This window comes from Danio aesculapii, chromosome 5 (genome assembly GCF_903798145.1).
Source record: "Danio aesculapii chromosome 5, fDanAes4.1, whole genome shotgun sequence".
Classification (NCBI taxonomy): Eukaryota; Metazoa; Chordata; class Actinopteri; order Cypriniformes; family Danionidae; genus Danio; species Danio aesculapii.
The window spans coordinates 59,339,713-59,367,266 of NC_079439.1; the positions used below are offsets into that span (position 1 = coordinate 59,339,713).

The window sequence follows — 27,554 nt, forward strand, 5'->3', positions numbered from 1 at the left end:
CCTACCTAAAGATACAACCAATAATTCCGATTAGAGCGATAATGTGGAGAATATTGATCTTGTGTTGAGCCCAATGAGCCTTGCATCTAAAAATAGAGCTAGCGTGTTCCTTTAGTGGTATCGCTTCGACTCACGCTGAAAATGGCAGACGTGAATCATCAAACTGAGGATATGATGACGCGCCTGTCAATCAATATTGGTGAGCGGGGGGACCACACTCCTACGTAAAGTTGCGGTCGGTTTGAAAACTGCTCCAATTGGTCCACCGTTTTTTATGTTGTTAAATTGAAAAAAAAAGCACTGGGTGTGCTTATATCACCCCAATATGACGGTCTATACACCATACATGCACATATGTCTGACCAAACAGCTTGAAAAGTAGATTTTTTACCATAGGTGCCCTTTAATAACTTCTTTGGTGAAGTCAGTTATTGCAAAACTCACTCTGTCAAATCAACACATGCCAAAGTTAAATCAGTTTCTGTCATATACCATTGTTTAATCAAGCATTTTCCAGTTCCGAGAAGTGTTTATTTTATTTTAGCCTATGAAAATAAAATGATGTTTGAGGGCCAAGCACTTCATTTCAATAGTGCAAACATATCTGTGAACAATAATTACACCAGCAGTAAAAATCAGCAGAGTCAGCTATTCTGAAGCTCTTCTTACTATTGATGACCACATTTCTGGACATTCGGGATGTCTCGGGTACACAGAAGTGATCAAACGCTCTCCTTCAGAAATAGGGTGCTTGGAGAGCCCAAACAGTTCAAAACCGCAGTTTCAGGAAACCAGGAGCTGGATCAGCCTGAGAGCTCTAGAGGAGGAGAACAGGACAAAAAGTTGCTGTTTTATATATATATATATATATATATATATATATATATATATATATATATATATATATATATATATATATATATATATATATATATATATATATATATATATATTTTTTTTTTTTTGCTTTAATGATTGAACAAAACATTATCTGGAATAAAAAATGACTTTAACACTGTAGGAACATTTACATAGTTCCTAAAATTATTTTATTTTTTATTTTTTTTTTTGCAGAAGTACACACTTTTTCCCACAGCAGGCGTTTGGAATTTTTTTGAACTTCTTTTGGGGGGAACTAAATTAGCTCCTATAAAGAGTAGTAGGGTATAATCAAAGTCAAGATAGTTTCAAGATAGATTAAAAACTATTTATATGCTGGATGCCTGCTACAACTGTGATGTCTGCACAGTCTAAAGAGATTTCCTACACAATCTCACAGCAATTCGTATAACTTTTTGATTCAGTGGCTATTTCGTATAAATTTGTACGATCCCATTCATACAATTTAGTATGATTGTCTTATCCCACCAATGATGGTTGGGTTTAGGTTGGGTGTCGCATCTCCTTTTTAAAATCGTACATTTTAATATCACTTAATTTGTACGAATTTGTACGAACATAGCCACTAAACTGACCAAATGTAAAATACTTACGTTTCCTAATGAGATCAGAGTGATATTTATCACCATAAAAAGAGATTTTTGTATTACGTTAAAAAAAACTTCCAAATTTTTCTATCTATCTTCAGCATAATTATTTTCAGTTCTTGGCATTTTTGTATTGGAAATTTACACACAGTTTCTTGGTAAAATGGTTTTTACACCATTTTAGTCATTCTTTTTAATAATTTATTTGTAAATGTAAAAATCAAAGGCCTCCATTCTTGCATTCCAGCAAGAAGTTCGCTGGTTCAAGTCCCAGCTGAACCAGATAGCATTTCTGTGTGGAGTTAGCATGTTCTCCCCATGTTTGCGTGGGTTTCCTCCAGGTGCTCAGGTTGCCCTCACAAGTCCAAAGACATGTAGTACAGGGGAATTGGGTAAGCTAAATAGTCTGTGGTGTATGAGTGTGTGTACTGTATGTGAATGAGTGTGTATGGGTGCTTCACAATGCTGGGTTGCGGCTGGAAAAGCATCTGCTGCATAAAACATACGCTAAATTACTTGGCAGTTCATTTCGCTTTGGCATTCTCTAAAATAGAGACTAAGCCGAAGGTAAATGATTGATGTTCAATTCAAAATGAATCAAGAATATTTATCAATAATTACATATGTTTCATTCTTGTTCTGCAACTCATTTTAATCAAAGAGGCCCATTATAAAAATGTTGTAAATACGATTTCATTTTTGAAGCAAAACAATGTAAAATTCCATTTAGTTGTAACTGTTAAAAAATAGTGTGCAAAATAGTTTCTACACCAATTTTTTTTGCTGTTTTGATAAACGATGAGGTTGAAATCTCTTTCCATACCATAAAAAGAAGCAAATTACTTATTTCTTCTTCCCACCCAAAGACAAGCTCTCTGTTTTCTTCTTCTGTGCCTGAAGAGAAGACAAACCATAAGGCTAAAAAATAGCTTATCTGATTTGCATTCTGGACAGAAGACCAAAGCTTTAAAGCTTTAGAACCGGTGTTGTTACCTCTGACATGGCATCATCAATCTGCTTGAGCTCTTCATAGTGATCACGAGAGTCCCTCAAAGGCTGAACCATGATCTCCTCAATCTGTGGAAAGAGCTGGACATAGACACACATGACAAATGTGTTATTAAACTTTAGTTCAAAGTTGCATGTCAGGCTGTGTGTTGAGTGTACAAACCTTCATGACAGTCTCAAACATTGGGATGAGGACAAATTTGATGAAGCCAATTTGTGCCGTTGGTTTGGTGACTTTATCTCGATCCATAAATGGAGCCACGGGAAGACCTTCTGACTTTTCTCTGTCGCTCTGCCAAAACAAACCACACATCAGGAAATAACACAAAAATATTCATTCATTCAGTCATTCATTCATTTTCTTTTCAGATTAGTCCCTTTATTATTCCGGGGTCACCACAGCGGAATGAACCGCCAACTTATCCAGCATATATCTTTTACACAGCAGATGCCCTTCTAGCCGCAACCCATCTCTGGGAAACATCCATACACACTCATACACTATGGACAATTTAGCTTACCCAATTCACCTGTACCACATGTCTTTGGACTGTGGGGGAAAACACAGCACCCAGAGGAAACCCACACCAACGCAGGGAGAGCATGCAAACTCCACACAGAAACACCAACTGACCCAGCCGAGGTTCAAACCAGCAACCTTCTTGCTGTGAGGTGACAGCACTACCTATTGCGTCACTGCGTCGCCAACACAAAAATATACAAGGATATAATGAAAAAGTTTGAATTAAATTTAAATATTTTAATTAAAATAAATAAATTCTAAATATACTACCGTTTATAAAAATGTTTGGGTCAGAGATATTTTTGCAACAGTTTCAACGTTTATGCATACATTTCTGCCGTTATTTAAATATCATAAAACATTGATAAGCTGAAATATTAATACAATTTATTATAACTTTATTATAATACAATGGATATAACTTTATCCATTGCAATATGTTTTAAAATGCTTTTTATTTATATGCTTTATTTATAATTTATTAAGCTACATTTTTAGCCTCAGGCTTTGGTGTCACATCATCCTTTAGAAATCATTTGAATTTGTTAATTTGCTTCTTAATAAACCATTCTTGTTATTATGAATGCTGAAAATGTAGCTGCTTTAGAATTCTGTGCAATTGACTATAAATCCCTATATATACTCACCAGCCACTTTATCAGGTACACCTGTCCAACAGCGCGTTTATGCTAATTTCTAATCAGCCAATCACATGGCAGCAACTCAATGCATTTAGGCATGTCGACATGATCAAGACGATCTGCAGTTCAAACCGAGGATCCGAAAGGGGAAGAAAGGTGATTTAAGTGACTTTGAATATGGCATGGTTGTTGATGCCAGACGGGCTGGTCTGAGCATTTCAGAAATTGCTGATCCCTGGGATTTTCACACACAACCATCTCTAGGGTTTACAGAGAATGGTCTGAAAAAGACAAAATATCCAGTGAGCAGCAGTTCTGTGGGCGCAAATGCCTTGTTGATGCCAGAGGTAAGAGGAGAATGGCCAGACTGGTTTAAGCTGATAGAAAGGCAACAGTAACTCAAATAACCACTCGTTACAACCGAGGTATGCAGAAGAGCATCTCTGAATGCACAACATGTTGAACCTGGAGGCGGATGGGCTACAGCAGCAGAAGACCACACCAGGTGTCACTCCTGTCAGCTAAGAACAGGATTTGGACAATAGAAGTTTGGAAAAACGTTGCCTGGTCTGATGAGTCTTGATATCTGCTGCGACATTTAGATGGTATGGATTGAATTTGGCATCAACAACATGAAAGCATTTATCCATCCTGCCTTGTATCAAAGGTTCAGGCTGGTGGTGGTGGTGTAATGGTGTCGGAGATATTTTCTTGGCACACTTTGGGCCCATGTCAACGCCACAGCCTTTCTGAGTATTGTTACTGACCATGTCCATCCCTTTATGACCACAGTGTACCCTTCTTCTGATGGCTACTTCCAGCAGGATAATGAGCCATGTCAAAGCATGAATCATCTCAGACTCGTTTCTTGAACATGACAGTGAGTTCACTGTACTCAAATGGCCTCCACAGTCACCAGATCTGTGGTGGAATGGAGGAATCGCCTCACGGATGTGTGGCAGCAAATCTGCAGCAACTGCGTGATGCTATCATGTCAATATGGACCAAAATCTCTGAGGAATATTTCCAGTACCTTGTTGAATCTATGACACAAAGGATTAAATGAGTTCACTGTACTTGAATGACCCCCACAGTCACCAGACATAAATCCAATAGAGCACATTTGGGATGTGGTGGAAAGGGAGGTTGCATCATGGATGTGCAGCCGACAAATCTGCAGCAACTGCGTGATGCTATCATGTCAATATGGACCAAAATCTCTGAGGAATATTTCCAGTACCTTGTTGAAAAATGATTCCAGTTGTGTCTTTAGGGGTGTGATAAAGCAAAATCCCATGAATTACAGGAACAATAACAAAAGAGAAGGGTGACAGGAGATGGGTGTGAAATAAGGGAGACTCTTGGGAAAAACGAGAGTGTTTGCAGGTATGGTTTACTAACTTTAAAAAAAAGATAAAGTATCTAATCACTTTTACAGTGTAGGGACGTCAATATCTAACGGTTTACAATTGGTATTCAACTCATCAATATTTGGAACCACTTGAGTGGTAAATGGCAAGTACATTTTCATTTTTGGGCAAACTTATTTAAATATATGAAGTAGGAAATATTTTCATTTGTATGGAAGGACTGCTAATAAGGAAGTACCTGCATGAAGTACTCCTCCAGCAGACAGTCCACCCACGGCTCTGCCACCTCAGTGGGACGCACCTCATTGGAGATGTCACAACACTTGATCAACACCATCTTCAGCTGCAGACACAGAATTATGCATACAGCACAGAGCCAACAAGCATTTGCAAAGCAATGTAAGTCATAAAAGCGGGACACACATACACATTTAACATGCTCCTCAATGGTAAAGTCAAAGTTGTCCACTTTCTGCTTAAAGGACTCCAGTATTTCTCCATGCCTGGCCATATCAGTCGCCAAAATAAGTGTAATGATTGCCTAGAGGAAATACAAATAACACATCCAGGATTTTTAATCAGAATAAAAATAACAGACATTTTCTTAACGATGAAAAATCATTACTGGTTCCTCAAAGAAACTTTTTTGCAATAAAGAACATTCTGTGAAACTAAAAAGGTTAAAGGGTTAGTTCACCCAAAAATGAAAATTCTGTTATTAATTACTCGCCCTTGTGTTACTTCAATCCCTGAAACTTTGGAACACAAATTAAGATATTTTAGATGAAACCTGAGAGCTCTCTTATCCTAGACAGCATTGGTCCAGAGGCGTTCAAGGGACCAAATCTCCAAGAACACTTTAGTGCAGTATCAAAAATACCCCTGAAAAACTCTGTTCGTCTATGTTTTCCACATCAGATTAGGATGTGCATTTACTACAGACAATCCAATGCTTGCGGGCTGCAAGGTTGACTACAATGGAAATACGTTGTATTTCTTGTAGTAAATGTGCACCCTAATCTGACAAGGGAGAGAAGATATAGGGCAACAAAGTAATTTTTACAGTTTTTTGGTGCACAAAACTGTTCTTGGAGCTTCATATGATTACATTTGAACAACTGAAGAACAACTGGATTGCTTTGAGAATTTATTTGGTTACTTTTCTAGTTCTTTTTTAATTCCTCTTTCTTTTAACATCTCTGGACCATTGCCATCTATGGAGGTTGAAAGACCTCTCAGTTTTCATCTAAAATATCTTACTTTGTGTTCTGAAGACGAACATAGGTCTCAGATGATTGAAATGGCATGAGGGTGAGTAATTAATAACAGAATTGTAATTTTTGGCTGAACTAATTCTTTAAATGAACATTGAAGGTTCTTCATAGCAACACTGGTGTAAGAATGAAGAAAAAATCTTTTATCTGCTAATATGTATTGATTTAAGACTGTTACAATGACAATTTAAAATGTTATGTCTCACTTGATATTTTAATAAACAATTAAAATTAATGTCAAATTAATGTCAATTAATTGTCAAAAATTAATTTCTTCATCAAGTATGCTTTAAATTGATCAAAAAGATATAAATGCTGTTTTTTCTGCACTTTTTTTTTAGCAGTTTTCATTTATGATAAAAAAAAAAAATGTAAAGCACCAAATCATAAATTAGATGATTTCTAAAGGATCATGTGACACTGAATACCGGTGTATTCCAGTAATTGCTGAAAATTCAGCTTAAAAATTACAGGAATAAATAACATTACAAAATAAAAAAGATTATTTTCATTCAAATAAATGCAAAGTTTAAAAACTTGAAAACCAACTTGCGAACCATAAAATGTTTAATAATGCAGTCTAAATTAAAGGTTCTTTATTGATATATGTTGTACATTTGCTTCCTTAAAAATATCAAAACTTAATTTGATTAGAATTATGCATAGCTAAGAATTCAATTTAGACTATTCAAACAGATTGAGATGTTCTAATAGTTGTATCTCAGCCAAATATCCTCATACCATAACAAAACCCAGCTCAATGGATAGCTTAATAGTGAGCTTTTAGTTTATTTATAAATGTACATTTCCAAAAAATAATCTTTATGACTGATTTTGTGGTCCAGGGTCACAAATGTTTACGTTAAGTACATGTACAGTACAGTACAGAATCTGTTTGGGTCAGAGGTACCTGTCGTATCTGTCTAAAGGATTCGGGCTCAATATTGGCAAATATGTTGCACTCAGGCATGGAGAGGATCTGGAAGGCCACAGCGCAGTGATGGTTCTCCAGTGGAGAGATGTCATTATAACGCACAGCCAGCTCAGTGCGAGCATTAATCTGATACCTGCACACACAAAACTTTAATCTGCTTCTCCGACATAAAAGAGAGAGATGTCATTAATACACACATACATCAAAGTACACTTTTAGCATATAATAATAATAACTTAACTTAAAATTAGTGCTGGGCAAAGATTTATTGCGATTAATAACATCCAAAATAAAAGTCCCATAAATATTTATAATATACAGTTGAAATCAGAATTATTAGCCCCCTTTGAATTTTTTTCCTTTTTTTTAAATATTTCCCAAATGATAAAAAAAAAAAAATCTTTCACAGTATGTCTCTTCTTCTGGCGAAAGTCTTATTTGTTTTATTTTGGCTAGAAGAAAATAAGTTTTAAATTTATAATATACAGTTGAAGTCAGAATTATTAGCCCCCTTTGAATTGTTTTTCCTTTTTTAAATATTTCCCAAATGATTTAAAAAAAAAAATTCACAGTATGTCTCTTCTTCTGGCGAAAGTCTTATTTCTTTTATTTCGGCTAGAATAAAAGCAGTTTAAAAATTTTTATGAATCATTTTAAGGCCAAAATGATTAGCCCCTTAAAACCAATTTTTTTAATGCCTACAGATAAACCATCATTAGTCAATAGCTTTTAGATTAGATTCAACTTTACTATCATTACACATGTACAAGTACAAGTACAACGAAATGCAGTTTCAGTCTAACCAGCAGTGCAATAGCAGCAAGTGCAGGATACAGGTATAAGTTATAAAGTGCAGTTATAGAAAAACTATGTTAATATTTAAAGATGGAAGTACTATGAACATTATATACAGGTTGTATTAGCTATGAACAGATTTACGATAAATGAATATTTGTACAGGATGCTATTAATAATCATGAGTGGCAGATAGATAAACAATTACAAATGTCCATGTGCAGTGGGTATGTACAGTTCAAATAAGTGAATCAGTGCAATGTAGTGCAATGAATATGTACAAACTTTAAATGTGCAAATGTTAAACAGTGCAGTGATTGTGAGGAGTATAAGTTAGAGGAGTGTGTGTGTGTGTGTGTGTGTGTGTGTGTGTGTGTGGGGGGGGGGGGGGGTGTATTGGGGGGGGGGGGGGGGGGCAAAAGAGTCAGTGAGGGGCAGAGTTCAAAAGGGAGACAGCTCTGGGGAAAAAGCTGTTCCTCAGTCTGCTGGTTTTTGTCCGGGGGAGCCTGAAGCGCCTGCTGGAAGGCAGGAGAGAAAACAGTCTGTGAGCAGGGTGAGAGGTGTCCTTAAGAATACTGCGTGCTCGGAGCAGACAGTGTTTCTTTTGGATGTCCTCAATGGCTGGCAGTGTAGTCCCTGTGATGCGTTGGGTAGTTTTCACCACGCGCTGCAGTGCCTTACGCTCAGCAACAGAGCAGCTTCCATACCAGACTGTGACGCAGTTGGTCAGGATGCTTTCTATTGTGCAGCGGTAGAAGTTCACCAAGACAGCTGATGAAAGCTGGTTCTTCTTAAGTTGCCTCAAGAAGAATAGGCGCTGGTGAGCCTTCTTGACCAGGCTGGAGGTGTTGGTGGTCCAGGAAAGGTCCTTTGAGATGTGGGTCCCCAGGAACTTGAAGGATGAGACCGGCTCAACAGGCATCCCATTAATGTGGATGGGATCATGTGAGCGTGTTCGTCCCTTCCTGAAGTCCACAATGAGCTCCTTGGTCTTGTTGGTGTTAAGGAGCAGATTATTGTCAGTGCACCAAGTGGCCAGATGCTGTATCTCCTCCCTGTAGGCAGTCTCATCATTATTGCTGATTAGACCAATCACTGTGGTGTCATCTGCAAATTTGATGATGTTGTTGGATCTGTTCACAGGTCTACAGTCGATGGTAAAAAGGGAGTAGAGGAAGGGGCTCAGCAATAACTTGCGTAATTACCCTAACCTGCCTAGTTAACCTAATTAACCTAGTTAAGCCTTCAAATGTCACTTTAAGCTGTATAGAAGTGTCTTGAAAAATATCTAGTAAAATATTATTTACTGTCATCAATGCAAAAATAAAATAAATCAGTTATTAGAAATTAGTTATTAAAACTATTATGATTAGAAATGTGTTGAAAAAAATCTTCTCTTCGTTAACTGAAATTTGGGAAAAATATAAACAGGGGGACTAGTAATTCAGGGGGTTTAATAATCCTGACCTCAACTGTATGAGCAATATCACACGAGTAGCAGTGCGATGTGGCTGTACATTGTCACAGGTGGGAGGCGTGCTAGTGTCCCACCTGTGACAATATACAGCCATATTGCACTGCTACTCGTGTGATATTGCGTTTATACAACAGTTCAACAGCATATGTGTATAAAAAAAGAAAATCAAACACGGAGAGTCTAAAAACCCTTTTGTATGAGGAACTACTTTCTTCCGTCATTCATTCACATCTGCAGCTGACGTCAGAACAGCAGAAACCGTTGCTACCTCACAAACGTCACTTTAGAGCTAGTGTTTGAATGATTCTCTAGCGTAATGTCTAAAGTAATGACAAAACAGGTGATTTTGCTCACATTTTAAGATTATAAGGGTGAACGGCATGAAATGGCATCAGTCTACAGAATTTTCCCAGTACTTCTCTGTTGCAATCGGCATATCACAATAATTAACCTTGAAAAAGCCAAAGCAGTGCAAACACTACCAGATTACTGCTGTGTTAGACACATTAAAAACAAACAGATGGGCAACCAAAATGTAACTCAGGGTTGTACAAAGAGTGGTCAATACAAAATACAGACATTCCAGATATGAGTCCCATCTCACATTTAGTACACTACAATTATATGGTATAAATACAGAACTACAACATACAAAAAAAGAGAGATCGACTCAAAATGTCATTTACCTTTTTTATAATGATTTGATCAGCTGTTGTTAGAAATGACGCCGTTTTTATTCTCTAGGGCTTATTATGCGGTCTCTGTCGCCATCTTGTGGATATACAACGTCAACCGTCTTTGTTCAATGAAAGACTAATGGCCGCCTATGATACAAATTGTATAAAAATTTTAATATCTATGTAACAAAATGGTTTTGTATAGTTTGGTTTCTATGTATGTGTGTGTGTATCATATATATATATACATGTTATATATACATATATAACACACATATATATTATGTCAAAACTAAATTTTTATTTGGGATGCGATTAATCTTTACCCAGCACTATTTAAAATAAATGTATACTTAAAGGGATAGTTCATGCCAAAATATAATGTACTCAGCATTTATTCATCCTCATGGTTCTAAAACCTTTGTAAGTTTATTTTTCTGCTATACACAAAAGAATAGATATTGAAGAATGCTGAAAACCTGTAACCACTGACATCCTTAGTAGAAAAAAGATCGAAGTCAATGGTTACTGGTTTCCACCATTCTTCAAAGTGTCTTCTTTAGTGTTCAATAGAAAAGATAACAACAAAAAAGATAACGCAAACAGGTTTGGAACAAGAAAAAGGTGAGTAAATGATAACAAAATATTCAGTTTTGTGTGAAATATCCCTTTAAATACAAACTGAGTGTAACTTTTGAATTTTATTTGAACCAAATTACTTTAAATTGTCAATTTGAGCTCCTGTTATTTTCCCCAATAATTAATTTGAGACATTCCCAATACTTTTTAAAAAGTATTAATTCTTGTAGCACAAGGGCACATTTAATAAAGTTAAGCTTTATTTTTGTCACAAGTTTAGTCAGTGTCAAACAAAAGCATACAATAAAATAGCCAGTGTTGAGTGCTTTTGTTTTCTAAGAGGATGAAAAATAATTCAGTAACATACGTGTTGTTGTACCCCGGATGGTCGAGGTCATGACACACTGCTGTAGTCATCAAAATACACATGTCTGTCATAGTCAGCCTGTCCTACAGCACAAAAAAGTTGATTGTTGATCTGATTTTAATGATTTTTATAATGTTTATACAAAGTCTACACCTAAACCTAACCCTTGCAGGAAACACTGCATTTACATTCTCAAAATACTTAATTCTGTATGATTTATGAGCCATTTTCCTTAAGGGGACCAAAAATGTCCACACAAGGTCAAAATGTACTGGTATTGCTATATATGTGGGGCCATTTGGCTATTTCAACATAAGGAATACAAGGCACACATACACACACACATACAGATCCACTTACCTGAAGGCCACACAGGTGCATCATGCCATACATCATCTGACTGACACAGAAGCAGTGCCGGAAGTTGTGGAAAGGATTGTCGCGATAATTTTCTTGAATCGCCAGCTTTTATTTTGGCAGAGACACAGCAGAGTTTTAAGGTCTAATAAATATTGAGTTGATTCAAAAAGTCAAAAATACAGGTTAGAAAACAAAGTTTGTCCTACCAGCCATCTTTTGAGGGTTATAGGATTCATGTTAAACTCCTTCACCAGTCCAAGGTCATGATACATGTATTCCAGACAGCTGAGCATCTGACAACAATATTAGTCAATTAACTAACAGACACAATCAATTCTATATATAGGTCTTTGCTTAAGAGAGAGATCGTCACTTATGGGTAGGCCCACACGGAGGCTGTGGATGTTTTTTGCTATTTTTGCAGAGAATTTTGGTAAAAATCTGCAGAATTATTTTGGGGTATCATAACTAAAACCTTAATATATGAAATAAAAAATAATATCTTTTTAACTTTTATTTAATGTTTAAAATGACAATCCAATTAGATTCACTTTATTTAGTAAACAAAGCAAGTCTCTCATACATCTATACGCATTCTCCACTTCTGCTTCTTCTATTTTTTTTCTTACTTCTATTTTTAAAAATATATATTTATTATATATTTATTATCTGTTTTTTGTCCTGTCTCTGTTATCCTGTTGCACTGTAGAAGCTCTGTCACGAAAACAAATTCCTCGAATGTGTGAACATACCTGGCAATGAAGCTCTGATTCTGATTCTGATCTACTAAAAGACAGGAAATATTACTGTACAAACTTTATTGTAAATAAATCAGATGAACGGTTTCATATTAGACAATAATATTACTGTAATAATTTAAAAACTCAATAAATATAGATTTACACACATTTACTCAAGTAAATAATATGAATTTATGGGCTGGGAATCTGTGGAAATCTGCGTAAAATCTACGTAATTCTGCGTGCACAGATTCCGTGTGGGCCTACTTATGGGTGGGAATTTTCCCCTCTGATGACATTTATAAAGTGAGAATGTCATTCAAAGTGTTTCTGCATTGTTTTTATCAAGTGTGATTATATACAAATATTTTTTCCATTCTTTACGAAGATTTTTTACCATGAGAGGCTGGCTACATTCACACACTGTTGCCACAAAACTGTATTTACCGGAGGAAACCCACGCCAACACGGGGAGAACATGCAAACCCCATACAAAAAATGCCAACTGACCCAGCCGGGACTCGAACCAGCAATCTTCTTGCTGTGAGGTGAAAGTGCTAACCACTGAGCCACTGTGTCACCTGACAATTTTAACTTTTACTGAAAATTATAATTTTTTTAATTTATATATAAATATAAAACATAAACAATTCAAAATTATTTCAAACACATTTAATACATCACATACAAGTTTTAAAATAATTACCATCAGTGCAAAATCAAAAACATTCAATATACTACTTACTTAATTTAATATAATGCTTTTAATATGAATGTACCTAAATGTGTTTAACATAAATTTATACTGTTAAGCATTTTCATTTATTTCCAATAAAAACTTGATTTCAGTTTGTACTACTGTACAAACTGTTCAAGTATTACTGTTTTAATAAGCACTCATTTTGAAAGTATTTTAAAGTTAGGTTATTTTGTTTGTTTGGTTTGGTTTGGTTGATTTTAGTAGGAACTTGAACAAAAATCATAACCAAATGCATGTCTGTAAAACAAACAACAGAAAAGATGACAAACCTCATTGTGCTCCCAATGCCATACATCAAACGTGGGCTTTTTCAGAGCATCTATGGTTTCCTGAGAAAGTGTGTACTGCACAAACACACAACAAAACAACGCATTATATATGATTACAACAGTATTGCAAACGTTTTATTAGATTGCCATTTGAATGAATGCAAAAATGATTGATTTATTGATTGATTGATTACTTTTGGGTAGTTTGGGACATCTCGTCTAGGTGACAGTTTCTTTCCATCATCAGTAAAGTTGTATTTGCAATTGCAGTTTACTCTGATTTCAAAAGAAAAACAATGAATGAAAAGACTAAACTATATACTACTCTATATATTACTAAATATAACTAAAACTAAAGTAAACTAAATTATAAATATATGACTAACTATATAATTAAATATACAATAAAATATAAAATTACACAAATAAAATAAAAATAAAATGTTAAAAATGTAAAAAGTAAATAAAAATAACTTATAAAATAATAAACATTATATAGAAAATAATAGAAATAGAATAAAATGTACAATTAAATTAAACTAAACTAAACTAAATAAAAAATCTAGAATAAATAAACAATAAAATATAAAATAACAAAATAAAATAAAAATAAATTCAAGCATAAAATAAAAATTGGAAATGAAATAAAAATATATAAAACAATAAAAATAAAATAGAAAATAACATATAAAATAATACAAAAATAGAATAGTATATAAAATAAAAATAAAATAACCTAAAATATAAAAATAACAATTAAATACTAAAATCAATAAAATAAAAGATAAAAATAAAATAAAATATAAAGTAAAATATAAAATAACAAGTAAATAAAAATACAAAAATTTAATTAAATAAAAGATAAGGGGTAAAAATGAAATGAAATATAAAGTAAAATTAAAAAACAAAACAAAACAAAACAAAACAAAACAAAACAAAACAAATAAAATAAAATAAAATAAAATAAAATAAAATAAAATAAAATAAAATAAAATAAAATAAAATAAAATAAAATAAAATGGTCTCATACCTCACTGATCCTCTAGAGGTCATTTCATCCTTTAATTTCTTCAGGTCATTCTTACACTTCTCAATCTCCACCACTTTGAGTCCCTCCACTATAAACAACACACGCAGAGGCAGCTCAGATCATCAGATGTGGGTTTTGACCATAGACTGTAAAAGGTTTTGACATGCATTAGAGCTCATCAGATCATAACTCACGCTCCACTCTCTTCTCCAGCATGGCCAATCTGTTGGTCACTTCAGTCTTCAGCTCACTGATCCTGAAAGCTCTGAAACAAAAAGCTCAACCGTTACCATTACACTGATTTCAATTAGAAGACGTAAGTTTTAACAGAATATGAGACATCTCACCTGGTGAACTGCTCGGCCACCTGTGACAGAACGTTCTGGAACATGTCTTCCTTTTCTATTGAGGGGATTAAAAATATTTATGCCATATTTTCTAATCTATTTTTTACTTGACGCTATACATTGACATTGCCTTTGGATAATTATGTGAATGTTATTATTATTTATGTATGATATTTCACGAGTTTTTCCATTACCTCCTCCTTGGTTAGTGGAATGAGGCATAACCTTATATAAGTTGCTTGAAAATGAAAGAAAGAGAGAAAGAATGCAGGAAAGAAAGAAGAAATCATGATCATTTTACAAAGTTATTCATTACATGAAACATGAAATTATGTTTGTCCATATTTGATACACGATTTGTTGTGTATGACCTATTATTAAATATAAGTATTTAATCATAAGTACTTATCTTTAGAGACTCTTACCTATCGAACAGAAACTACTTTTATTTATTATATGCTTTATTCATTTAGGTTAATGTATGTAAGTTTTTGACTCTTCTAAAGCAAGTTCCAAATTCCATGTTTATTGGGAAGTGACGATTTTTAGTCAGATTTTCTGCTTTGAAAATGTGTGTTATGTGCCGAAAAACAGCGTGCCTTGGTGGAAAACAACGTATTTGATTCCTTCAGTCAGAAAGGCTCTCAAAGTATGCATCCGCGACCGAAAATGCAACCTCCGGTGGACAGTAACATACTCTAAAATGAGACACAGATTCAGAGTTCCACATGAGGTGGTTATTAATTAGCAAATAATATAAATATTATGAGTGTAAACATTAGGTGAGCAGGTTACATTGTAACCCTGTGTCATAACAACATGCTATGTGATGAAACACGCAGTGATAATCAATTTGGCTGTTTGCAACAGACGAAACGTGACAGAAATACAGCCATTCAGAAGCACAGAATAGTGCACTTACTGCACTCCAACAAAATAATTATATATTTATAATAAGTAGTTGTTTTTTTTTTTAAATGTACTATGCTTAAAGAATGAGCACTAGCTAATGAAGTACAAGTATATAATAAAAAATAGGTTATAAAATGGATATTAAAAGCATTAGGATAGATATTAATATGCAGTGAATCTGGAAAGTATTTATAGCGCGTCACTTTTTCCACATTTTTATGTTATAGCGTTATTCCAAAATAGATTAAATTGATTTATTTCCTCAAAATTCTACACAGAAAACCCCATAATGACAATGTAAAAAAAAGTTTTTTATTTTTTTAAATTGCTGCAAATTTATTAAAAATAAAAAACCTGAAAAATCACATGTACATCAGTATTCACAGCTTTTGTTCAATAACGTTGTTGATGCACCTTTGGCAGCAATTACAGCCTCAAGTCTTTGTGAATATGATGCCACAAACTTTGCACGTGAATTTTTGTCCATTACTCTTTGCAGTACCTCTCAAGCTCTATCGAGTTGAATGGAAAGCGATGGTGTACAGCTATTTTTAGATCTCTCCAGAGATTTTCAATGTGATTTAAGTCTGGGCTCTGGCTGGGCCACACAAGGACATTCACAGAGTTGTTGTGAAGCCACTCTATTGATATTTTGGCGGTGTGCTTTGGGTCATTGTCCCGCTGGAAGATGAACTGCCGCCCCAGTCTGAGGTCAAGAGCACTCTGAAGCAGTTTATCATTCAGTATGTCTCTGTACATTGCTGCATTCATCTTTCCCTCTATCCTGAGTTCAATTTTAGTCTCATCAGACCAGAGAATTTTGTTTCTTATGGTCTGAGAGTCCTTCAGATGCCTTTTGGCAAAGTGTGGCTTCCGTCTGGCCACTCTACCATACAGGCCTGATTGGTGGATTGCTGCACAGATGGTTGTCCTTCTGTAAGGTTCTCCTCTCTCCACAGAAGAACGCTGGAGGTCAGACAGAGTGACCATCGGGTTATTGATCGCCCCCCTGACTAAGGCCATTCTCCCCCGATCACTCAGCTTGGATGGCCGGCCAGCTCTAGGAAGAGTCCTGATGGTTCCAAGCATCTTCCACTTACAGATGATGAAGGCCACTGTGCTCATTGGAACTTTCAGAGCAGCAGAAATGTTTCTGTAATCTTACCCAGCTTTGTGTCTCGAGACAATCCTGTCTCGGAGGTCTACAGACAATTCCTTTGTCTTCATGATTGGTTTGGGCTTTGACATGCACTGTCGACCCTGGGACCTTATATAGACAGGTTAATGCCTTTTCAAATCATGTCCAATGAACTGAATTTACCAAAAGTGAACTCCAGTTAAGCTGCTGAAACATCTCAAGAATGATCAGTGGAAACAGAATGTAACTGAGCTCAATTCAGAGCTTCACGGCAAAGGCTGTGAATACTTTTGTACATGTGATTTTTCAGGTTTTTATATATATATATATATATATATATATATATATATATATATATATATATATATATATATATATATATATATATATATATATGAATAGTTTAGATGTATAAACGTGTAAGTGCCATCCGACATTTTCATCGAAAATTTGCTTTTTTCTCAGGCTGTTGTGTGTAATTTCAGTTATTTGACCCTTATTGCAAAAAATAAGTTATTTTCATTAACTTTAAAGTAAAATAACTGAACATAAACATAACAGGCTGAGCAAAACGCAAATTTTAGAGGAAAATCTCAGATGGCACTTAGAGGTTTTTGCATCTGAACTCTTCATATGGTAACATATCATTATACAGGTTAATATAGTTAATGAATAAGTTGTTATCTTGGTAGTTATAGATAGTAGTTATCTATCTGTAGTACTAGTGGCTAATGAATAAGCATCATGACACAGACATGCTACCTTAATGGACGGTATCTAAAAAATAAATACTAGTAGCATGAAAATAAATACTAGTACGTTTAGTAAAGGAAAAGATGTCCAGCTATCTTTGTATTTGTGTGGTCTTGGACCCCTTCATCGTCTTTATGCTGAATTCTTACTTTGGAGTGTTTGCAGGCATGGTAGGGTCAATCGATATCAATGCTCCCTCAGAGTCAATCAGAAGTACAGCTGTGTTTCTGAAAATAAATGGATAAAAAATTTATTAAATTTACCCTCTGGACAATAATCCATGCTATAATCTCTATGAGAAGATACACATACCTGGCAATATTGGACGATGAACAAAGAAGATCCCGAATGTCACACGGACTGCAGTGTCGACTGAAAATCACCTAAAAACATGAATGCTCATGAATATGGCACAATTAAGAAAAAAAAAGAGAAAAACTCCTCACAATGTACTCAGCATTTAAAAGGTTCTAATCTTTTATGAATTTCTTTCATCTGTTGAACTCAAAACAAGATACTCCAGCCTGATCTTACGAGGAAGCGTAACTATTTTACGTTTTGTCAGAACAAGTTCAGTTGTACAAAATTGTACGATTTAAAAAAAGAGGCATGGCACCCGATCCCACCCCTAAACCCAACCATCATTGGGGGATAAGCAATTTGTATTAAATTGTACAAATTATATTTTATGATTTAATAAGAATAAGCCATTGACTCTAAAAATAACAAATGCTGTGCGATAGCATTGGGTATTCTGAAAAATGTTGAAAAAAATGTTTCCTATGTTTCCATCTCACTATTATCATTACTAGTATTACTTTTACTTATGTTACCAATATTATAATTATTACTGTTCTGACTTGTATTCCTGTTCTCTCCTCATTATCATTATTACAAGTATTTCTACCATTGTCATTATTCAGATTGCTGTAGTTGTAGTAGTAGTAGTAGTAGAAGTAGTAGTAGTAGTAGTAGTAGTAGTAGTAGTAATTGTAGTAGTAGCGATTGTAGTTGGGGTTGTTGAAGTAGTAGTTGTAGTAGTTTTGGTAGTAATAGATGTCGTTGGTATAGTGGTATTAAAAGTAGTAGAGGTGTTGTTGTTGTAGTAGTAGTAGTAGTAGTAGTAGTAGTAGTCGTTGTCGGTGTAGTAGTATCAGAAGTAATAGATGTTGTAGATGTTGTAGTAGCAGTCATAGCTGTAGTAGTAGTAGACGTTGTTGTAGTAAAATCAGTTGTAGTAGACGTAGTATTATCAATAGTAGTAGATGTTGTTGTAGTAGAATCAGTTGTAGTAGACGCTGTAGTAGTATCAGTAGTAGTAGTCATTGTTGTAGTAGTAGACATTGTAGTAGTAGTCATGGTTGTGGCTGTAGTAGCAGCAGTAGTAGTTGTAACATTAGAAACTTTCTGTAGTAGTAGTAGTTGGTGTAGTAGTTGTGATTTATTATTAGGGACCGAGCACCGAACGGTGCAAGGCCCTATTGGAATTGCTCCGTTTATTATTATTATTATTATTATTATTATTATTATTATTATTATTATTATTATTATTATTATTATTCTTCTCCCGAATGAATCGCGATTTTGAGGGTCTAAACATGCCCGAAAACTCACGAAAATTTGCACACGCCCCAGAAGTGGCGAAAATTTACGTTTATTATAGGTTTCGGAAGTGGGCGTGGCAAAATGACTCGACAGCGCCACCTAGAAAATTGATACGGACAAGCCCCCGAGCCACGAATCACGCACATGCACGAAACTTGGCACACTCCTCAAACATGCCAAGACCTACAAAAAAGTCTCAAGGAGCGATATCTCAAACCCAACAGGAAGTCGGATATTTATGGCTTCTTGCGGCGAAAAAGTGGCGATTTTGCCATTTCCAGGCGTTGTACTTTAACGAACTCCTCCTAGGGATTTGATCCGATCGACACCAAAATTGGGTTATGTCATCTAAAGGCCTTGGCGATGTTAAATTGCGAAGCTTTAGAGTTTTCGTCGATGGGCGTGTCCGTGGCGGCCTCGCAAACTTTGACGACTCGCCATGAAACATCAAGTCTTTATAACTCAGGCATGCATTATCCGATCTGCCTCAAAATTCACACGCTTGATAACCGTCCTGACCTGAACACGTTTACATGCCAATATCCCGATACAGTTATAGCGCCACCTGCTGGCTACAGGAAATGACATGATTTACAGCGAAACAAACTCCTCCCACAAATTTCATGATATCAGCACCAAATTTGAGTGGTGTCATCTGAAAGCAGTATCGATGATATATTGTGAAGGTCTAGAGTTTTCGTTGATGGGCGTGTCCGTGGCGGACTCGCAAACTTTGATGATTCGCCACCAAACATCAAGTTGTTATAACTCAGGCATGCATGATCCCATCTGCCTCAAAACTCACACATTTGATAAATGTCCTGACCTGAACATGTTTACATGCCAATAACTCGATAAAGTTATAGCGCCACCTGCTGTCAAACTTAAAATTGCCTATAACTCAGCCAAACAATATCCGATCTGCCTAAAACTTCACATGGTTGATAAGATTGCTCTCCTGAAGACATCTACATGCCAATACTGAGTCACAGTCATAGCGCCACCTGGTGGCAACAGTAAAATTGCCTATAACTCAGCCAAACAATGTCCGATCTGCCTGAAATTTCACATGGTTGATTAAAATCCTCTCCTGAAGACATCTACATGAAAATGTTGAGTCACATTCATAGCGCCACCTGCTGACGGGAGCAAGTTTGCCATAAATCTGTGATTTTATCAGATTTTTTTATGTATCGGCCTAAAATATTATTGTTCGCGGTTCTCTGTCGTCCTACGGCCGCCGGGCAGCGGTGAGCCCGGGTGCGAGGTCCCTATCATCGCTGCTTGCAGCTTTAATTATTGTTGTTTTCTGTTATTATCACTGTTGTACTATCTTTTTTTTTACTGTCAATATTACCATCATACATTACTAGCATTGTTGTCAATCCTTACCACTGACTGGTTTCTTTCTATCGGTTTTATTGATGTATATGATGCTTGCTTCATTTATTGGCTGTTATTGTCCCTTATGTATGTACTCTGACCTGTCCACCAAGTTACCTTTACATACACACACGTACATTTACACATGCACCTGCCAGTACCTGACTGTATTGCTGTTTTGTTTTTTGTTGTTTTTTGTTGATGTTTCATTTTCTTTGTATTTTATGATCCCAATTTGAGTACCTTTCGCATATTCAAAAAAAAAAAAAAGCTATGTTTCCATCTACAGATGCAAATGCAGAGCTATGTTCCTTCCCATGCTGATAAACTTTTTTTCCATTTTATACGGTTCCTTTTACAGCATCGATGTTGTAATGTAAATACAACAAAATAAGTTAAATGAACTTTGGCATTCATTAAGTTGATCAAGCGTAAAACGAGATCAAAAGCCGTTTACACGCACGTGCCCGTCAGGATCAGCAGACTAGAAGCTCCATTGAATATACTGGGGTAAAATGAATGTTCACATTTTAAAGACATGATGGGGAAAAATCTAATTTAATGCAGTGCTTCTTGTACATTCTGAGACCCACTTTATTTCGGATATCACTATTAAATGAAAAGTCCTTGCGCATATCTTCGCATATTAGACTTATGCACATTACTCCAATCTCACATAAAACAGTTGCAAATAAACTGTTTTTCATGAGTCAAACAGAATAAAATCTGTATTTTCTGATAAACTGCCACCAAATATCAAAAGAAATTTAGAATTTGCTTCGGTTGGAGAAGCCACTTTGGGCTTATATATAATATAACACATTACTTGCGCTGCAGAAGACGAAATGCAATGAACGTGCGGTGGCTTTTGGAGCCATGAGATCAGTCTTTGTGAGTGCAGTCACAGTCGCGCGGTTGCGCAGTCGCTCCAGATAATTCTGGAGGTAATAATACCAAACAACTTTGATGACAGACTTTGGCAGAGGGATTTTAAAATGATTAAAACAACATTTCAGATATTTTATAATCTGGTGGATTAGGCTGCATAGTTTGTCCATCACTGCTTTTTTGTCATCACATGATCTGTGTAAAACAAAATGACATGACTTCAAGCTGGAATTTATTCAATAAATGTGTTTCCATTGTAATTTTTGCACATTTTTCTAATCAAATAAAAGGTTTAATGTAACGTTTATTTCAAAAAGTTATTTTAAACTTGTAAAAAAAAATTATAATTAAATGTTGCACTGTAAAAAATGCAGGATTCCACACAATTCATTCATGTTGCCCCAACTCAAATCGATTTAAGTTTTTTTTAATTGGATTAAATGTAAAACAATTAAGTTGTCCCCCTAATCTCAAGAATTGTGTTGTTTCAGCTGATTTTAATTAAGTAATTTGAATAAGAAGCAAAAATCCTCTTTTTGGGTGTATATAACTATATTAACCTATGTACTTATATATATTAAACTCTATAACTATTTTTACTTATATAACTACATTGAGCCTATAATATTAATATCTATTTTAATGCTTTTAATACTCATTTTAAATAAGTAGTTTGAACAAGCTGCAAAATAATTTTTTGAACTGTGTGCGCATATGTATTTTACTTGTATCTTTAAAATTTATGCATCTTGGCGTTTTAATTTTTTTCATGCAATATTTCAAATACTCTGGAAGTCAATGGATGTTTTTTCCAACTTTCTTCATTTTCTTCTTTTGTCTTTAACAGAAGAAACTCAAACAGGTTTGGATCAAGTGAAGGATGAATAAATAATGCAGAATTTACATGTTTACATTAACTCTCATTTTAATTAACCACGAATGTAGTGGTGAATGTGTTTTTGTTGCACTAGACTCTATAGTGAGCTGGGCTGAATTTGCTCTTGGCAGGTGCCACACATGCTTGTGTGTGTGTCAAAGACATCTGCAACCCTCAATATTTTTTTAACATAAGATGCTGACCTAAAAAGGAGTGTCTGTCCTGAATTTAACTAAATAACTAGCTGCAAATGTTATTACATTAAAGGGAAAGTTCAACCAAAATGAATTTTCTGTCAATATTTACTCACACTACTTACAAAATCTGTAACGATATAAAGGTTTCTATTTTAAATCTTTTGAATTCTATTAATAAAATAACTACACTAAAGTTTTTGCAAAATGATAAGCATTACAACTTCTTATTTGATCTTGTTTCTTGATCACCAGAACAGCATATTATTATATTTTCAGAAAGATCACATGACATGTGATGATGTTGAACAATAAACTTTGCATCACAATTGTAATACCATTTCACACTATTACAGTTTTACTGCATTTTTGATCAAATACATACAGCCTTGGTAAACAAGAGAGAGAAAAGAGTGAAAAACTTAAAAAAATTACCTTATTGAATAAAATATATTTTGTTTTCATTTGTAAACTTCTGATTTAGTCCAAATGTAATCTAAACATTGTCAATTAGAATTTATTTGTATTCTATTGTTGCAAATAAAAGGTGCCATATTTCAGACAGGTTTACATTCATCTTCAGACAACACAATATCAATGTTTTAACATAAGAATTTCATATTTAGTGGAATAAGCATGAATTTTAATCAAAACAAATCAAAACAGGCTTTAAATAACTATATTTTCTTGTCAGACATTTACATTATATAATAAAACAAATGTTATCATTTTACTCGAACCCATACAAAATAAATCCAGTCAATCCAGAGACACTTTTCAAGTAATACAATTTTTTTCTATATATGTTTATACCTAACAAAACAATTAGTTACAAACCTTACAATATTTTTTTCTGGGACCCTTTTATATACTTAAAGCACTTATAAGAATGATATATTATTCTTAACTCCAAAATAGTAAGTTTAAATTTAGTGTGTAACTCCCTTTCTTTGTAATTGTTTGGAAAATGTGCTAGATTTTGAGTGGAAATTTTTCCCCATACTTTTATTTATTTATTTACCTACTTGTTTGCAGGATAGCATAATAATACATTTAACATATAAAATATATTCTTTAATATTTTAAATTGAAAATAAAACTATGCTCAAAAAAAAAAAAAAAAAGTGAAAAACTGACTATACATCCACTACAAGTTACTTCTGTCATCACTTGTTCACAGATGCTATTTGGCTTATCTAGAATAATATACTTTTATATGTGATTGATTGTCAAATACTTTTTATTATTGATCATGAAAATGTAAGTAAATTTTGAGACTCACCCTTTGCACTTTTCCATCCACATCAAGATAAATAGTTTTAGGAGCATAAGATGAAGAACTTGAGCCCATGATGACCTCTGATGATGAATATGATGATGATATATCAGCAGATACACAAACTATGTCCTTTTCTGAACCAGCAGAGTACACAAACGAGAAAAAAAAAAAAAAACATAAAAGCACAATGTTGGTTAATACAGTTTATGTTACTAGCAACTGTTGATTTGAATTAGACATTGTTTTAAACATGTTTTGTTGATCCTGATAAGAACAATACTTAAAGGGATGGTTTACTCAAAAAAACAAAACAAAAAAAACCTTGGTCTCCTTCATGTGGTTTCAAACCTTTAAGATTTTTTTCCTTTTTTTGTTAAACACAAAAGAAGATATTCTGAAGAATGTTATAACCACTGGCTTCCATTGAAAGAAAAAAAAACTATGGATGTCAACGGTTACAACGTTCTTCAAACATCTTCTTTTGTGTTTAACAGAAGAAAGAAAGTCAAACAGGTTTAATCAAGCGTAAGTAAATGATGACAGAATTTACATTTTGTTTTGCGTGAACTATCCCTTAAACCCTAAATCTAATCCTAACATTAAGTGATTATAATCAAACGGATATTATACAGTAGGTGAATAATAATGATTTAAAAGCACAAACGCTAACTAATCTTACATTTACGGTAAACTAGTTCCTCAAATCTGATTGGTTGATTGGAATATGGTTCCAAGTTGACTCAGCAACATGTTGGACTTAAATGAGGTTCTTTCTGCTAGTTTTCTAAAACAAAAGTATAAATGACAGCACATAAAATGAGCAGTCGTCTTACCTCAGCGAGTGCCATTCAGTCGGAGATGCTGATGAAGGTGTTTGTTGGTCGCGGCTCTGCTCTGCTCTGCTCTTTTAAGTAGGCGATCATCACCATCATCATCATCGCGTTGCCAAGGAACTGAGCAACAGAGAGAGCTGACTGTGTGTACTTCATGTCATCTACTTCTTGAGGAGACAAGCTTTGACTGTTTACAGGTCGATCAAATTTGATGTGGGCTTATATTTGTTAAATTGAATGTTCATTTTGCTAATTAGGATTATTTGCTTTTATAGCCTATGTACTGTAAATATTCACTAGCTTGTTTATAGATTAAGGGTTAGTTCACCAAAAATTATATTACGTTACGAATGCCTGAGACCTTTGCTGATCTTCAGGATACAAATTAAGTTATTTTAACACTAAAACAATGTATCCAAAAACTAATCACAACTTTACACACACACGCACACACACACACACACACACATATTTTTTTATGCTACAGCCTTTTTCCTAAATGGATTAAATTAATTTATTTCCTCTAAATTTTACACACAATTCACCTTAATGACAATGTCAATGTGAAAAAAAAGATTTTTGAAATTGTTGCAAATTTATGAAAAATAAAAAACCTGGAAATGTGGAAAAAGTGAAGTGCAATGAGTACTTTCTGAATGCACTGTATATATATATATATATATATATATATATATATATATATATATATATATATATATATATATATATATATATATATTTTTTTTTTTTTTTTTTTTTTAAATTAAAGTAATTAAAATTCTTTCAAATTCTACAAACAATACCCCATAATGACAATGTGAAAATTTGTTTGAACTCCTCACAAAACCCTATTGTGGTCTTAGAAATCTGTATATCCCAAAACCATCTTCCTCTGATAACCTCAAAAAATAAAGCACCATTATTTAATTTCAATCCTCAAATTAATTATTTTGCATGAGGAAAAAACCTTATCATTCATCACAAACTCAGTGAATGTCCAGGTTTTCCCTCATATGTGTGCAGTACTTCATCAATGTTTTATCAGTGGGCATCACTTGTTTTTGACTAAAGTAAAGGTTTATATTTTCTAATGCTCAAGGTACCTGCATAGGTGTCAAGTTGTTTTCACAGGTGTCAAGTTTTTTTTAGCAAGACAGTTTTAATAAAAGCAAAAGATTCTTATTGTGTGTGCCTGTAGATTTTGTTAAATAAAAATGGTTTTATACAGTAAATGGTGGGTCAGAATTAACTATACCACCAGAATTGAATAGTCGTTGTAACCAAAACGTGTACAGTCCTTATGAAAACAGAAAATAACAAATCTTTTTTTTTCTTTCATTTTTCTGCTGTTAAAGTTGCGCACTGGTCATTTTTGACCCATCAGTCAACATGACGATTAAAAACAAACAATCACTACACAAGTGCATGGATATTCACAGCCTTACTCTGTACTTTGCTGAAACACCTTTCGCACCAAGTACAGTCTGATGTCTTTCAGCATGAGGCTACAAATTTGATACAGCTATTTTTTTCTCGTTCTGCTTTGCAGTACCTCTCAAGCTCTACCAGGCTGGATTAGGAGCTTCGCAGTTATTTTCAGATCGCTCCAGAGATGTTCAATCGGGTTAAATTCTTGACTCTGGCTGAGCCACTCATGGACTTTCAGAATTGTCCTGTAGTCACTCTTTTGTTATCTTGGTGGTGTGTTTAGGGTTGTTATCCTGTTGATAGGTGAACCATGAACCCCAGTCTGAGGTCTAGAGTGCTCTGGAGCAAGTCTTCAAAGAAAATGCCTCAGTGGATATTTGCATTCATCTTTGCCTCAATCCTGACTAGTCTCCCAATTCCTGCTGCTGAAACACCTCACAAAATTGGTGCTGCTACACCATGCATCACTGTAGGGATGGTATTGGGCAGGTGATAAACACGGTCTGGTTTTCATCCATGACCCTCGGGACCTAGGCCAAAAAGATTAGTATAATTTTTACAAGATAATGTTGTTCCTCATGGTCCTTGAGTTCTTGAGGTGGTGGTTCTTCTGGTGGGCCATCATGTAATTTGGCCACACCACCATGATTGGTGAGTGCTGCAAAGTTGATGTTAGATATGTGTAAGTAATATGCCTTTGAGTCAAAAGGCTTATGAGCAGAAAAACACCATCTCCAAAGTCCAACACGGAGATGGTCAGGTCTTGTTATAGAAATGCCTTGCTGCTGTTGGATGAATTGGAGGTTGTATGAAAGCTTTGTAGCATCAGGCCATGCCTATTGGGACACTTAGGTACATAGACTTAAGATTTATAACCTTTGGACTTTCCAGCAGGACAATGACCTCAATCAACACATTCAAATCTTATGCGGCTTGATTTAGAGATTATTCTACTGTGTTTCTGAGTGGCCCGGTTTAAATCTCATTAGAAATACATTTGATGGAACTTGAAGAACGCAGATGCAATGTGAAAACCAAAGCTCATCAGTCAACCAAAAACAGGAATGAGGTCACAATTCCAGTAGAGAGGTGACAGAAGCCTGTAAGTTGTAGAGGCAACATTTATAGGGTTTTAAAGGATAAAAGTTAATGTTCTCAGTAATAAATAACAGGAGGACTTATGCTAAGAGTAACTGGTGGCTCATTTTGTTGTGGCAACACCTGATTAAAAATAAGAATAAGCCAAAGGAAAGTGAGTGAGAATAAAAAAAAATTTATGATTTTTTTATTATTATTAACTTTTGGGTGTTGAACAGTTTTGACATGAACTTTAACTCGTAAAGTCAAGTGCTATTTTGGGGTTTCTGCCTGGATTTTGCCTACCCAAATTCAAAAGCTTCCCAAATCTACAAGCAGAGGTGTAAATGCAAACGTTTGGTATCACTTTAAAGAAAACCCTTTGAATTTTCATAAAACACGGTTGAAAGTGATTAAAATAATTGTATGTTGTCCGTGATAAAATAAACCCCTCCAAAAAAAAAAAAAAGATGTTTTTTTGGAAACTCAAATTTGAAAGTGAACCTTTTAGGTTGTGTGTGCTGTAATTAATTTTGGTGGTTCCTGCAC

At 34.6% G+C, this 27,554-nt stretch overlaps 1 protein-coding gene across 1 annotated transcript; it reads right to left on the reverse strand.

Moving 5' to 3' along the window:
• On the reverse strand, nt 1-23,741 carry pde9ab (phosphodiesterase 9ab). Its single transcript, XM_056457053.1, has 19 exons — nt 23,671-23,741; nt 17,754-17,824; nt 17,591-17,668; nt 14,833-14,876; nt 14,639-14,693; nt 14,486-14,556; nt 14,292-14,379; nt 13,456-13,537; nt 13,262-13,336; nt 11,699-11,785; nt 11,493-11,597; nt 11,133-11,215; nt 7,214-7,370; nt 5,457-5,570; nt 5,268-5,372; nt 2,659-2,787; nt 2,481-2,576; nt 2,311-2,381; nt 1-817 (listed from the first exon to the last, which is right to left on the reverse strand). Exons 1-18 carry the CDS (start codon nt 23,737-23,739, stop codon nt 2,331-2,333), a joined length of 1,560 nt encoding a protein of 519 aa, XP_056313028.1. The 5' UTR covers nt 23,740-23,741; the 3' UTR covers nt 1-817; nt 2,311-2,330.
• Between the last annotated feature and the right edge of the window lie 3,813 nt (nt 23,742-27,554).